The sequence below is a fragment of the Mastigoproctus giganteus genome, chromosome 1 (genome assembly GCF_048544385.1).
Source record: "Mastigoproctus giganteus isolate SK-2022 chromosome 1, ASM4854438v1, whole genome shotgun sequence".
NCBI lineage: Eukaryota > Metazoa > Arthropoda > Arachnida > Uropygi > Thelyphonidae > Mastigoproctus > Mastigoproctus giganteus.
In genome coordinates, this window is record NC_143575.1 from 7,678,778 (window position 1) to 7,694,887 (window position 16,110).

Sequence of the window (16,110 nt, forward strand, 5' to 3'; positions counted from 1 at the left end):
TCCACAAAAGTCCTGCTTCATCTATGTTATAAACTTGTTGAGAAGTATAACGCACAATATCCCTTTTCAATAATTTTAACAAGTTCTTTTTTGAAAGTTTCGGCTCCTTGATCTGCACTTGCGGCTTCTCCCTAGATTTTAAATCTATTCGACCAGCCCTTACCAATTTTAAATGGTTCCACTTTTTTTTTTTAGGCGAGTTTTCTTCAGATCATCATATTGGCTTCTCTCTCTCTCTATTATAATATTTAACTTAACTGAATTCTGCATTGGACATTGTCTTCAATAAAATTAGCTGGTCTTTTCCATTTCAATCCTAATAGCTGGCCTAGTCCTAGTTGCTTGCAGTGGAACAGCTATCTTTCCAGCTGCTAAAATTAATTCTTTATTTTTTTATAATTGTTCTTACAGTTAAACTTGCAAGTCCTAAATTTGACACGCATCCGCTTGTCGTTGACTGGAATCGATTCGCTTCAAAATGTCTAATTTAATTTTAAAATTCAGTCGTTTTCTTACATTTATAGTCTTTGTACTGCGCTCAGACGTTGCTTTTTCATTCTTATCGGCCATTATTAACTCTTCGAAAATGTGAATGCGTTGGTTGTGTTAATTACGATACAATGTTCAAGTAAACTGTCCGTTACGCACGGTCTAATACTGTACTGAGTGATGACTAGACTTCGGATAAATGCATATAACACAAATATTACAAGCAATATACTTGGTCATTTTTTAAAAGGTTGATCTCGGAACTACGTAACAAGTCACTGTAGTGCAATTAAATTAGCATGCAAGAAAATTTCACTGAGCGTGGGAAAATTTCTCAAGGGAAACGTTTTAATGCTGTTTTGCTATTCATTTGCAAGCTATTGACTCCATCAAATGAAATGATTTCGTTAAATATGCCAAAAAATGCAATCTGTAAAAGAGCGTTATATAGTGATCTGTGACAGCGTTATAGTCAGATACGGGTTACAATATAATAACAGCGTAAAGCAAACTGCGTTATAATGGGGACCTGCTGTATTCCATGAAGAGCAGTATCCATTGATTAACATTGTCTTCTCCAACTCAACCATCCATAGCAGCAACTTCCATTAATGCCATACTGCTCCGACTTGTACAGTAGTCTTTTCATGTGTAGCAGTATCAAAAGCTTTTTTAAAATCCAAGTATTATAATATAAAAAAAAAATCCCCCCCCCCCCCAGTTCTTTTGTAACTGCATCATTGTATCCAATGAAATTGGTCTGCCAAAACTTCCCCTTAACAAACCCATGCTGTGTCTGAACTATTACTGCAGTCTTGCCTAGAGATGATCCTGTAATGCTTCTTTAACCAGTGACTCTGTTATTTTCCCCGGAACAGAAGTGAAACTAATAGGCCTGGAATTACCCGTGTCACCATTTGATTCCCCCTTGTGTATTGGGGATACATTTGCACATCTCCAGTTTAATAGTTAGTTTATTGTATAAACCTACTACAAGTACTATTCTACACATCAAGATTATAAGCTATAGTATTTATAATGTTTGTGTGTTAGGTTTGTTTGAATGTTCATAACTTGGAGTAGTGTATATTTGATTTCTCTGTATTATATAAACTTAGCAATGAAATTCCACTAGATTCATTAACAGATTTTTGATGGCTTCAATTTTTGGGATGCTCTTTATCATTCCATAGGTTTAAATAAGAAGTAATTCCCCATAAATTATTGTGATCACAATATGCATTTTGTTTGGTGCATTTTGATGTATATAGATTTAAATTATCATTATTCTCCCTAGCGATATGCCTAAGCAAGAACAAAAAGAGAAGGAAGAAAAGGTTAAGGGAGATGTAAAGGAACAAGGGTAAGTGGTTTCAATAATATTAGTAAACCAATTAGGCTAATAATATTCCTTTTTTTATTTTTGCTTTTTCCTTTATTATAATTGACTTCAATTTCCTCATTGATTGATGGGAATGAGAAACCTCATTGCGAGTAACATTTTAAAATCAACTAGATATCATAATTTGAATTACGTGTGTAAGGAAGAGTACTAGAAACAAGAATATTCTGGACCTGATCATTGTCTGTTAATCAGTTGATATCATAGGGCCGATAGCACAGGATCCATTAGAAGCGATCACGTAGTTTTAAGTTTGATGATGAGGCGAATGTGCATAGTTGTTAAAGGCAAAGGTGGAGTTGTAATTTCAGTAATGCCTCTATCAGCTGGAAAAATAGCACACGTAGGATAAATTTTTTTTTTTATGAAAACCCCAAACACTACAACCTATAGTACTTGGTACCATGCTTGGGTTGGAGGTTGAGAAGACGAAAGAAGATATTTGTTGACATTAGACTTGGACTTCTGTAGACTGTAATTTTTGGGACTTACGTACGAAAGAAGGTTGTTCCAGAAAACAGCAGTTGAGAGAATCCTATTTGGTAAACCTTTTCAGAGGTCATTGCAGAATTCGATTGTGTGCTGGGAATAATAAAGCCAATTCAGAAGAATAGTGCCCATGGAAGTATCTGTAGAAAAGGCATACAACAGAACCAGTGAATGCAGAGACTCTGTTAGGGACACATCATTAATTAACCTAACTGACCTCTTCTGAATGGAATCTAGAAGCCTGAGAGAGGTTTTGGGGGCACTACCCCAGATGTGGGAACAATATTCCATGGAAGGGCAGATTTAAGATTTGTGCAGAGTGAACAGCTGTTTGGAAGAAAAGTAATGCCGAGAGCAAAAGAGAAACAAAGATTTTTAGATGCAGAGGAAGCAATATTTGTAATGTGCTTGTGCCAAGAGAGATTAGAAGTCAGGGTAATCCCCAAAAGAGATATCAACTTGCCTAGAAATTGGAATGTCACCAAAGGTAAGCATAGGAGCAGACGAATCCTTTTTGTTAGATATAAGACATGACTGAGTTTTAGAAGGATTGAAATCAACTTAAGTTGTCTTTGCCCCACTGGAGAATTACCTGAAGATCGGCATTTAAGGAATTGGCAGCAGATTTTCGACAACTTCAAGCTGATTGAGCTGGACAAGGTTTCTCAAAATGGAAAGTTGAATGCAATGTGCTATCATCGGCAAAACTATGGATAGGATTTCCAGTCAATGGAAGGTCATTAATATACAAGAGGAAAGGAGTGGGGGAAACAACTGAATCTTGGGGACACTGGCATTAGTGGAGAAGTTAGAAGACAGAGATCTATCTACCATTACCCTCAGAGAGCGATCACAGAGAAAACTGGATAATCAATTACAAAAAAAAAAAAAAAAAAAACAGTTGGCAAACCATAAGATGGAAGCTTGTTTAGAAGACCTTTATGCCAAACACGATCGAAAGCCTTTGAGATGTCAAGAGCAGCTACTTGTGTTTCAACGAACTTTTCTATTGAATTAGTCCATAAATGGGTAACATAAGCCAGAATATCACCAGTGGATCGACACTGACGGAATCCATCAGTGTCGATCCAATATAATACAATCATGGAATACTTTAAATAAATATTGTGTGTGTGTGGGGGATGTGACCATTATGGAAATGTAACCCGAGAAGTATGCCAAGATGAATGAATAATGAGCTGGCTAATTTAAAAGAGCCGAAAAGGATGGCAGGAGAAAGTTACGGAACAGTGAAAAGCATTCTAGCCTACATAGAGTTGATCTGAGATAGTACCATATAAAGGGTTAGTTTATCAAAGAAGAAATAGCTGGCTAAGAGAGAAAAGGCTGGGGAAAGCAGTTTTTTTTTAAATTTTTTTTTATTGCATATGGGAAAACAAAGAAGAACAAATCAATTCGAACTGTTCTGTGGTGGATGCAGCAAAGTGGTAGGAAACCCAGTTGATGTAGACAGATTGAACAGATACTTGGCATTGATGTTTACAGACAAAAGGCCCTTTGCAGTGTGGCAAAACTGAGAGTGAATCAGGGGAGTATGAAATTGGCAATATATAAATTGCTAATTTCACGCTTCAGTTTCATCGTAAAGACTGTTTATTAGAAAAGCTTTTTACCAAAAGGTAAGGCTCCTTTAATTATAGGAGGCATTGAAGGGATATAGGGCATTATCTCAAGTGAGAGCAGTTAGTGTTCAGTGCTTCTCAGCATGACTTAAATATTCTTCAGATTTGGTCAGAGAAGTGAAGCTGTTTAATACAAAATGGAAGGTCTTACACTTGGAAATAGCAACCCCCAAATAACTTAAATACTTGCTGGGGTTGATTTAATAGTAGACGAACAAAGGAATTTGGCAATTTGAATATGGGTGGACATTAAGTTTTCCAAATAGCACAGATGGCAGCAGAAGGGGGCCCCTCAACAATTTATTGAACTATTTACTTGTAGAAATAGCGATCAAATCCCATTATAATTGTAGTTGTAACATCAAACTTGAAATAGTGTGCAAGTATGGAAAATGCACCTATAAATAGATTAATCGAGTTTCTTGAAAGTGTGAAAGGGGCAAAGCACCTAGTGAGGTCAGCAAAATGGGTTCCATGGGAGGAAAAACTTTGAATACACGAGCTTGGTAACTAGACACCTTACAGGAGATCTGGCTGAAGTGTATTCAATTTCTTCTCTCTGAGAAGAGACCATAAAATATGGAAATTTTATAACTGATTCCAGAATTTTGGCCATAAATTTGAATTATACAGGAAGAAGCTTTATACTGTATTGTATGAAATTTTCTTTTAGCCAGTGAATTGCTGAAATAAATTGTCTCCAACGGTGGTTCTGGCCTTCAGATTGAGAGGTACCTCCCTGAGAAAGGAATCACATCTGTAATTTGTTCATGTATATATAGAATTTACTGATCTGTTGTAAAATAGGAATTATTAATTTATGAATTTAGGAGGGTGAAAAGTTATGGTTTCAGTATAAGACACCAGTGCACCAGCTACAACGTAAACAACTATGGGGATGGGGGGGGGGGGCTAGGAAGCCTTTCTGTGCAATTTGACCATGGGAACAAAGGTGTGGCTGACACATGGAATGGTTAGGAAAGTATGGCAAATATGTAGAATGTATTGGACCTGCACTCTTGCCAGCACTAAGCAGCTATATTCGAGCAGGTGTAGTAAAATAAACTAAAATAATTTTAGAAAATAGTAGATTAAGTAACCAGTTTCTGAATAATAATAGTATTTTATATATGATGAGCAGTGAGTTTATGCACAGCAAGTTTGTGTGCTAGCATAGAAAAAATATATAATTAATGAATGAATAAATAAAAGAATAATCAAACAATTTTTTTTGCATTTCATATAAAATAGACATTGTTATTCAAAAACTGGTTACTTAACCTATTTTCTAAAATTGTATTCTCTAATATATATATGCAAGGAATCTCCATGTCTAGAGTTTCCTTGCAACCATATGGTTAAATGATAAATCACAAAATATACTGCATTTATAATTTATAGAAAAGAAATAGCCATTACATTATTTCTGTTAGCACAAGCTAAATTTTTTTTTCAAAAAAAAGTGTTAAGCTCAGAGTTTAAGTTGGTGTGACCAAAAAAAAACAGTGGAATTTTAATGCTAATGTAGATCAATTTTTATTTATTCATTTTTATTATTATTATTATTATTATTTTTTAAATTTCCATTCCATTAAAGCAGGTAATATTGCAAAATTCAGTATTGTTATTCATGAGTGTTAAGAAAAAGCCCACCTTTGCTCAAAATGCACATGTAATTGAAGATTGTGGAGCCAAGAACAGTTCTGTTTATATTTGACTTTGAAAGTTGACAGTTTTGCAGTTTGTTTTTCTGGCTTTGATATCATGGTTTATATGTCAGATTGTTTTTGTGCATATATGGAAGATGATCAGATTGGCAGTCAGTTAAATAGTTTTGGCAAAAAGGACTTGTCACTGGAGATTTATCATTATAACTAGTTATGACTAATCCATACACCTCTAGAAATGGTGGTAATCTTCTAAAGTAGATTGTAAGTTTATATAGTTATCTTTTTTGAATAAGCTTAAGTTTTTTAAACTTCAAAGAAAAATAAAATAAAATATCTCTCCCGATGAGAGATTCATGGTGTGATGTATGGTATGTTGTATCTGTATTACTATTTATTTGACTATATTTGATTAAAGGAATGATATAGAAGATGGTCAAGGTAGCAGTCAGCCTCACAGAGTTTTGAAAGGAGTAATGCGTGTTGGAGTATTGGCAAAGGGACTTCTTCTCACTGGTGATTTATCAGTACAGTTAGTCGTGATGTGTTCAGAGAAGCCAACTCGTACACTGCTAGAAAGAGTTGCTGATAACCTTCCAAAACAACTAGCTGTAAGTTTATCTTTGTAAATGATAGAATTAAAAATAAAAAAAAAAAAAAAAACTCTTGTAACTTTTTTTTTTTGCTTTGTTACAAATTTTTATTAGTTGTGTGTAACATACTTAAGCATGCATTTCAGCAAATTTCAATGCATTAAAAAGGCATTATAAATTATAGATATTTTAAAAATACAAGTGATGCATGAAGGGTGTCATGTGAGGTAAATTTGTGGAGCAAATAGCATTGTATTGCCCTGCTTCATACATTTAATTTAGTAATTAGTAAGTGTTAAATGCTCTGATACGATGCAAAATTTTGTTGGCAACTGTGTTAGAATACCTTTTTTGATTGTGAACTATTGTTCCAAAAAACATGGTTACTATGGTTCTGATCTGGTGCTGCCACATGCACTGTATATTTCTAGACATGAGTGTCAGAAATGTGGCCAGAGGAAAAACAGTTAACTTTGAGGCAGAAGAGAACGAGTGACACTTCTGCTTTGTAATTAATAATATGAGTTGTGGCTATTAAATAATGAGACTGCACGTACAACCCCCTACACACCAAGTGCCACCTGTGAAACAAAGGCTGTGCAGTTGGCCTTGAGCTTTTGCTTAGTTGTCTGCAAATTTATGTTCCAGCATGCTCATTTGCTTTGCAGTGAGACAGGTTTTTGTTACCTTGTGCTTTTGGAGTTTTCCGAGATAAATGACAGACAAAAGAATCAACCTTAACAAAACTGAAGAAAATGCCAACTGAAACTTGAGTTATATCAAGTTAATAGGAAGATGCTATGTCAAGAGTTTTCACGTGTTTGAATGGCTTAAAATATTTTTAGAAGGAAGAGAGGATGTGGAAGACTGAATGACTGGGTAAGAATATTCATTAGAAGTGATCATCTTTTAAGCATTACATTGGTTGCAGCAGAACTCAATGTGGACAAAGAAACAGACAAATGTTAACTGAAAATTTAGGCATGAGAAACGTGTGCCAAAATTTTTGAATGAATATCAAAGAATGAGAAGACAGCAGGTTTACGAAGAGGTTAGAAAAAACTGAAGAAAATCCAGACTGTGTACTGCTACAGAGTAACAGTACACAGTCTATAAGAGTAACAGTACACACCTTCTATAAGAAAATCTAGACTGTGTGTACTGTGCAAGTTGGCACTGTTCCAGTACGACCCAGAAACTAAAAGACAGTCTGTGAAAGACAAAACAGTCCCCCAGACCAAAAAAAAATGCAAGTATACAAAAATCAAAAATAAAATCCATGCTTGTTTTTTTTTTTTATTTTTTTAAAAATATTAACGGAATTATTATCGCTAGTCCTTCCTCCAAATCAGATTGTCAATCAAACATGCTACATTGAAGTACTGACAAGGCTGCATGAAGAAATATGGAGACCTGAATTGTGGAAGGATAGTCGGATGCTCTGTCAAGTCAGTGCTCCAACACACAAAATGCACTGTTTGCCAGTTTCTTGCCAAGAAACAAATCACTGTGTGTGAACATGCATGCACCTTACTTGCCAGACCTGACCCATTGTGACTCTTCCCCAAAATGAAAAGTCGACTTACTTGAAACCCATTTTCAGTTCTTTGAAGACATTCAGATAGTGACCAGGGTGTTAAAAGGGCTTACAGAAGACTACTGCCAGAAATGTTTCTGTGCGTAGAAGGAAAGTAGGGAACAGTGTGCAAACCCAAGGCAATTATTTTGAAGGAGATAACTTATCTCCTATTTCATTATATTTTATTTCGACAGCCCGATTATTTAATAGCCACACCTTCTATAAGGATCATACATGTTATTTTCTTCCAGTTCAGGAAGGGGGGGGGATATAAAGGTGGTTGCCATTGTAGGAGTAGAAATGCTTCAGGATTAACTGCTGCTCCAAAAAGATCATAAATATATCTGCCACGTACTATGGCCTTTGGGTAAGTGACATTTGGTGTTTAGCACCTACATCTTAAATTCAACCCTAAATACCTCAAGAATGACAGACAGACAGTTGTCTGTGCCCCTGCCTTCTGAAGGTAAAATTCCTGGTGAAACTGGAAAGAGGCCTGACAGGTTGCAAGATATACAAGGGGGATGTTTGAAGAGTTCATAACTTAATGCAGTGGTGGCCAACCTTTTATACCATGCGCCAATTTTTTCATATACGAGTGCAGATGTGCCATACAACTCAAGCACCTTTTCTGCCTTCTTACGTTCTTGGTTGGGGTTGGGAAATAGGGATAGGGGTAGGATCTGCTTTGCATAGGGGAGGAAAAAGAATAAACTCAAACATGCAACTAAATTAAATAATGTACGCCAGTTCAAAAGACACATGTTTATTGGAGCACCAATCTACAATAGTGAGAGATGATCTCTTGGATGAGAGGGCGACCACTGTTGTGGAACCCGCTGATGGTGCTACAGCTGCCGGAGAGTCTCGTTTGGGGGGGGGGGGGGAAGCTCCCCCTACTATTTCTTCAGTTGGCAAAATGCAATTGATGGAAATTTCTCGTAGATGAAAATACCTCAAATTTATCATTTCATTGTTTCCTTTTAACTTGAAAGACTTCCGACAAAGGATCTTGTATATTCTCAGTCCCCTGAAAAAGTCACGTATTGCATTTATTTTCCCACTTGTGCATAGAGTTGGCGCCGGAGGCAATGGCCGTACAAAAGAATGGATGACTAGGTGCTCGATATATTTTCATAGCCATAGATCACTTACGGTCAAAATTCAGAAATGCATTTTTTTGAAGACTATTTAATTTATTTCTTTTGCTAAATTGAGGGAATTGACATGTTTATGTGCGTTTAAGTGGAAAGAAGGTGGTGAGTGTCTTAAGCCATGTGCGGAAGGACCTGAAATGAAAGGAAATAGAACCAAAGAATCGGCAATATGGGCTTTGGGTACTTGATAAATTTTATGATTAAATGCACCACTTGTAATCTTCCAAAGTGCCATAGGTTGGCCACCCCTGACTTAATGATTTGAAAATTAACGTGGTGTTTTTTTTTTTTTTTTTTTTTAGGTTTAAAAAAATGTCTTCTAATCTTTCATTTTCACAAAAGAATATCGTGCAGTAGTAAATTAGTTTTTTTTTTTTTTTTTTTGAAAGGATTGTCTGCAAAGTTTATCCACAAGGATATGGAAGAGACATTACATGATTTTTAGTCAGTCATGTAGTACCAATAAGAACTGGGTTGCTGGATTTTGCAGGAGTCAAAATTTATCCACAGAGTGGCACTGCGAAGGATCAATGTTATTCATCATGATTTTGAAGGAATGTTGGATTTAGTTACTGTGCATAGCAAAGGCACTGAAATGGCATGGGCTATTTAATTGCATTATTATTATTAGCCATACAGTGCAAGGAAGCCTGAGGCTCTTGTTGCTGCACCAGCCAAAAAAAAAAAAAAAAAAATATATTTATATATATATATATATTTTACTCTCTCATTACCTTGAGAGAGAGAGGATGACGACATCAGAAGTAGAAGGGAATCACCAAGAAAGAGAAGAATGGTGATATCCAGCACAGGACCCTGGATGTGCCAAGCCCATACTCACCAGATCTGAGCCCCTGGGGTAAAATTAATGAGACTTGGACCATTACTATTATTCAGGAGCAAACAGCTTTCCACAGATTGGTATTTTAATTGGCACAATCTGAAATTCCTCATGAAATGAAATTTCAGAGTAATGGCATGTTTCTTGATACAAAATGAAAGGTGATATTCAGTTTTTACATTCATTGGGGAAGCTTTAGGGAGGTGAATATTAATTATTCCCTTCTGAAGATATCCTCCTCCTAATTTCATGGAAACTTGCCTCAGGTCATAATGGATGACCTGGGTGATAGGTTTAAATTGTGACATCCCTCTCACTGTTTATACAGTCTGTCCCTGACATACGTAAAAGATACATTCCAGGACTTCTTACATATCTCGGGAATGACTAATAAAATATTGCTACTATATCCCTGATATGCCAAAATTACGAAAACAACATAATATCCCCTGAAGGGGGGGGGGGTGTTGGATTGTTATATACCATACCAATTAAATACTATCTGGGACAGCAGTGAAGTAGCTGGAGTGACACATAAGAAAACATAAAAGGAAGGAAAAACACATTATTGTACTGTAAAAACCGATATGTATTTTGTACATAGTGCAGGCTTTATTAAGGGCTACTAAGGGAATCGAAACCAAAGTATAATAACATAGCTACTAACAGTAGCTTTCGAGATGCGTGTCTCGTGGATTTATAACTTACGTGTATGTTATTATTTCAAGTTAAAAGGAATTTTAATGTCACCACAGAAATAACTTTAATGACAATCTGTTAGGGTTAACATTGATGTCATTAATTGCTTTGAGTGTTCACGTGATTTTAGTCTTTAGTCCAAATGATCAGTGACGAAGGCAGCGTTTCTCAAACTTTTTTTTTAGTCACGGAACACTTCATCTCTCAACATGGAACACTTATGAAACACAAGTTTGGTGGGAGCCAAAGACCTGTTTGCTAATATTTTATCACCTATGACACACTGCATATTTCCAACGCATGTAAAGCCGAAATTCAAATAACTGTCATTATACTTTCATTTTGGTCTTTTATTAGTTGGTTCCTGTTTTTTCACTTTGGATTTTTGGGGAACAAAAGGCTGCAATTGTTCTCCTCGCTTTGAAGTATGACAATATTGTGTTCATTTTCATCGACCGCATTTGAAATACTAGAAGTACTTGCTTCTCGTTTTAAATTCCTTTTTTTTAACTGCAAATCCATGGTCACATATTTTAATAAAAATATTTCGAAATACTAATAATTATCAAAAAATATTGTGTTAAATGTTATAACGATACAAAAGTACTCTACAAATATGCAATATTTATTTATTATTTTTTAAAAAAATTATTAATTACGATTTTTCACGGAACATAGTTTGAGAAACTCTGGACTAGGGCATGCTGTGGTTAAAGCTTCCAAGAGCTCAAAACTTGTTTGCATGTTATTTTTTCCTTTTTATCAGGAATTAGACTTCCAATAGAAAGAACTAGAGCAGTGGTTTTCAACCGGGATGCCGCAGCACCTTAGGGTGCTGCAACATTCCAGGGGTGCACGTAATTTGGCTTTAACTTACTTAAATTTATTATTTTTTAATTTATATGTTTATTTCATTATAAAAAGGTGTACAGTATCTTTTTAATGTTGTGATGATCTATAATTGATGTTTACTTAGTACAGCTATATAAAGAATAAAATTATTATATACTGTATATATATAATTTGTATTATGAAATGTAATTTTTATAATTAAATTATTGTAATAAATATATAACTAACCAACACACACACACACACACACACACACACACGCGCGCGCGCGCGGATGTACACAGAGAGAAAATCGGATCTAACAGGCAGAAAATTGAGTAGGGGTGCCGTAAAATAAATTACTTAGGGGTGCCGTTATTAAAAAAAGTTTGAAAACCACTGAACTAGAGCAACATTAATCATTCTGTTTTTTTAAAAGGAGGATTTTCATAAAGAGCTATGATGTAATGTGCATTATCTGGCAATAAATTGTGTCATATATTAACCCTTGAGAAATTTGAAAAATATATAGCAAGTCTTGGCCATTCAAAATAAATGGAAATTCACCAATTTGCAGACAAAGGAAGCAATTACTGAACAGTATCAGACAGTGTTCCCCAACCACCATACAGCCAGTGTCTTGTTCATTCATAGTGCAATCTTTTTGCTTGTTTTCTTTGAAACTTCTTTTAGTGAACAGAATTTTAGACAAGCAGAACACTTAAACAAAGGGGAAAAGGTAGCACCACACAGCTAAAGATTATGTCTACCAATGGTGAATACTATCCTTTTGTCCAGATTGTGTAAAGCAGTGGGTTCTTAACTTTTGAGTCATGATCCAAAATGGGCTGTCATGCCTTTAAGGGTATGCCACTGCTCTTCATCAGTAAATTGAAATGTCTTCCTATACAAATGTTTTTGCACTTTGTGTGATTGATTGAAGTGTGTTGATTTAACTTTTAATGAATAGTGGGCTGTAAGCTTGAGTTTGAGTGAATATGCAAGTTTTCTGTCACACTGTTCTTTGAAACTACTGCCAACATTAATCATAAATCTATTTTCCCCAAACTGTCCAGTTCTTTAAGCGTTAGTTTTTTCAATAAAAATAACATGATTTAATTTAGAATTTGTATAAACAAAATAGAATAATACCAGTTCTCCGTGTTTTTTTTTTTTTTTTTTTTTTTTGCAAAATCGATTTTTGCTGAGAAATACCAAGGCAAAAATGTGGCTCATGTTTTGATTTTAGTCTGCATTAATTAAATTAGCTTGCAGGCCTATTTTTAATAGGCATGAAACTAATTGCTTATATCAGCATTCCATTTTTAAGCTCAAGTATCAAACCTGAGTTCAAGTTGACGCACATTCTGAAGAATTTGAATCTATTTTTTATGCATTTAATTTTTATAAAAACATTTTGTTAAACTCTGTGTGTTTATTCTTATTCTTCCCCTTCCTGTGCCTGCCTGCCATCTCCTATAGGCTGTTGCTACAGAGGATAAATATGAAGTTCATCGTTGTGTGGAGGAAGCTGCTATCACAGTGAATTCTCTTGCAGAACCAAAGATAACAGTTACTGTTACCCTTACATCCCCTGTCATGAGAGAACCTAATGTCCCAGATGGAACTGCAGCCACTCCTACTTCTAGCACCCCAACAACAACAACCACTACTGCCGCTGCTGCCACTCCTGCTGCTGCCGCCGCCGCCACCACTACCACCACCACCACTACCACTACTACTCCTACTTCAACAGCTCCAACTGCTTCTGCTGGTAGGGGCCCATTAGAGGCCAAGAATTTTTTTGTTGGGGTTTATTGAACTTGATGTGGAGGGAGCAAGCCAGGGGCCTTTTTGGGCTAACCAGGGGGATACATTCAGCACCTTTATTGCTTTTTGCTATATTATTGTTTTATTACTATATCTTTATTTACTTAAACTTAACTTATTTTATTGTATATTAATAATTTAACTTCTTAAATATAATGGGGGTATTCAGTTTTAGCAATGCTCTGTATCCCTCACATGGCATAAGCTGTGGGGCCCCTGCAGTTTTCTCTCTCATAAATATCACTTTCCCCTCTTCATAAAGTATAAAGCATCGTTAGCACATTTGCTAAATGCTTTCCCCTCCCAATCGCAAAAAGAGCATTCTATTTAAAAGCTCTTTAAATATTAAAACAAGTGCTCTTTTTGTGTTAATTTAAAGTAAATACTATATATTAAAATTTAAAAATTAATGATGCAGTAGCATGGAAACTGCAGTAACTATACTGTTTTTATAATTTTTTGTATATTTTTAGTCTAATTGAACAGACTTCTAGGTACCATCTCCAAGAGGGGAGAGTACTGACCTGAATGGGGTTGACCTGGATGGATTTTTGATCATTTTGGGGGTTGTCAGTGTGCGCTTTTAGGTTTATTTTTATTATTCTCTTGTTTTTTCTTTGAGATGATCTTAATATATATCTTAAACCTTACTAAATAAATTAATTTTTACATTATTTAATGTACAATAAGCATATTTTTAAAATTAGTTTATAGTTATTGCTAATTTAATTTTTACATTTTAAGTTTGATTTTTAGAAATTAGTATGAGATTTTTTTAACTAGGTAAACTTGCTTGTGTATATATGGAATATTAAGTAAATTTATTTTAATCAGATTAGAAATTTATTTATTTTTTAGAGTAATCTTTATTTTGCCTTTTACTTTAATATTTTCCCCTTCTCCCTCCCCAATTTTTAATGTTTATATATATATTAGTATTTTATTGAGCACACTGGCGTACCCCCTTCAGGTCAAACACCCATTCCTGTGTTAATTTCCCCCATTGATAATGACCGTCTTCTGCTGTCTGGTTTCTAGAGACTGTTAAAGACCCGCCGGATGTTCTGGACAGGCAGAAATGCCTGGAGGCCTTGGCCGCCTTGCGACACGCCAAGTGGTTCCAGGTTTGCACTTTTCTTACTTTTCAGCCTTATGTCTATGTGCTACTTTGTTCTAGCCCTTTGCCCTACCATGTCAGCCAGTTGCTTTACTTGCAGATAATAGTTTTGTGAGTATCAGCTCTCTGGTTGACTGTAGAAGTGTGGGCTATACATTTACTTACTTATTGATTTATTTATTTATTCACTCTTTTAATAGTTTATTGTGTGCTTGTATATCGTGTGGATGGTATTTTGCTAACGGGGTATAATTACTTGTTTAATTGCAGTTTTACGTGTTGCAAAAATTTAATTTGCCGCACATGAGGCTGGAAAGTTTATAATTTTATGAAATTTGATTTTTAAAATGACTTTAAAAATTATTTACACTGTTACTTTATCATTCTGTTTTTTAATAAAAAAAAATTAGGAACATATAATGCAGGTTTGATTTTTACATTGGATTACTCTCTTACTGTTTTTGAATCCATTTATTCTGTGGTGTTGTTGTTAGTGCTTGGAATCCTTATAACTTAGAACTGTTTTCTAGATGTCATTATTCTGAATTTTATTGATTTAGCGTGGACAAGAAATATTTTTATGGGGTTGGCTAAAATTAATTGCTAGGCAAAATGTGAAAGACATGAAATTGAAAAACATTTGGTACTTGTTAATACACACACACACACACACACACACACACACACACACACACACACACACACACACACACACACACACACACACACACACTTTAGTCCTTTTCCTGTTGGAAAAATTCTGGCAAAGATTAAGCATAGAAATGCAGATGTGTTAATCTGACTGAAAGAGATATGTGCCTGACATGTTATAACAATACAGGACTTGTAGAAATTGGTTCTAACAAACATTCCTTAGAAGGAAAGATTTATAAAAGGATGCGTACAGGAGCTTGAAATTTGTTTACTAAAATGTTGAAGTCGTCAGTGGTATAAATGTGATTTATTTCTGTAATGAAATAAATCAACACATTAATACCACTGATTACTTCTGCATTTTGCTATAAATGTTTTGAAAAATTGATTACTGAGTTCACTATAATCAGTTTTCCAGTACCTTGCTTTCACTTATACAGTACACTCTCGATTTTCCGGGATAAATGGTAAAAAAAATCGATTTCCCAGTTAATCCAAAAATACAGCAAGTCCCCGACATATGTAAGAGATACATTCCAGGACTTCTTACGTAAGTCAGGTTTTACGTAACTTGGGAATGACTAATAAAATATTGCTACGATATCCCTGATATGCCAAAATTGCAAAAATCACATAATATCCTCAGAAGAATGAAGGAAAATAGTTATATATTTTTAATTAGTTCAATTAAAAATTTTATCTGGGGATGGTGTTGGAGCAGCTGGAGTGGCACATAAGAAAACAAAATGAAACAAAAACGCATGTTATTGTACTGTAAAAACTGATTTGTATTTCGTAGCTTTGGTTATAAAGTTGACTTCTTTGGTGCCAATTGCTTCTCGTATTCTGTCTTTCTCCTTTATTGTGTTCACTGTTGCCACTGAAAAATCTGAATTCTGCGTGATACTTGTTGATGCTTGATTTTCATACATCCTTATTATTTTAATTTTCTGATCCACCTCGATTGCTTTCCTTTTGTTGATAGATTTTCTAGTACTGCTGTCACTTATTCTCTTAGTCGGCACCATGATAACAGTCAAAATTAAATTTTATGAAAAGAACCTCACAGGGTTAAGGCGAAAACTCACTATTAATCACCCCACGTGAGCTTGCATTTTA

General features: G+C 35.0%; 1 protein-coding gene across 1 annotated transcript in view; it reads left to right on the top strand.

Moving 5' to 3' along the window:
• Zn72D (Zinc-finger protein 72D) overlaps positions 1 to 16,110 on the top strand; it is a 220,494-nt gene that overhangs the window by 162,520 nt on the left and 41,864 nt on the right. Inside the window, exons 14-17 of the mRNA XM_090371344.1 lie at positions 1,787 to 1,852; positions 6,109 to 6,301; positions 12,873 to 13,164; positions 14,259 to 14,344. Of these exons, the coding sequence (XP_090227470.1) occupies positions 1,787 to 1,852; positions 6,109 to 6,301; positions 12,873 to 13,164; positions 14,259 to 14,344 (637 nt within the window). The remainder of the gene's footprint in view (positions 1 to 1,786; positions 1,853 to 6,108; positions 6,302 to 12,872; positions 13,165 to 14,258; positions 14,345 to 16,110) is intronic.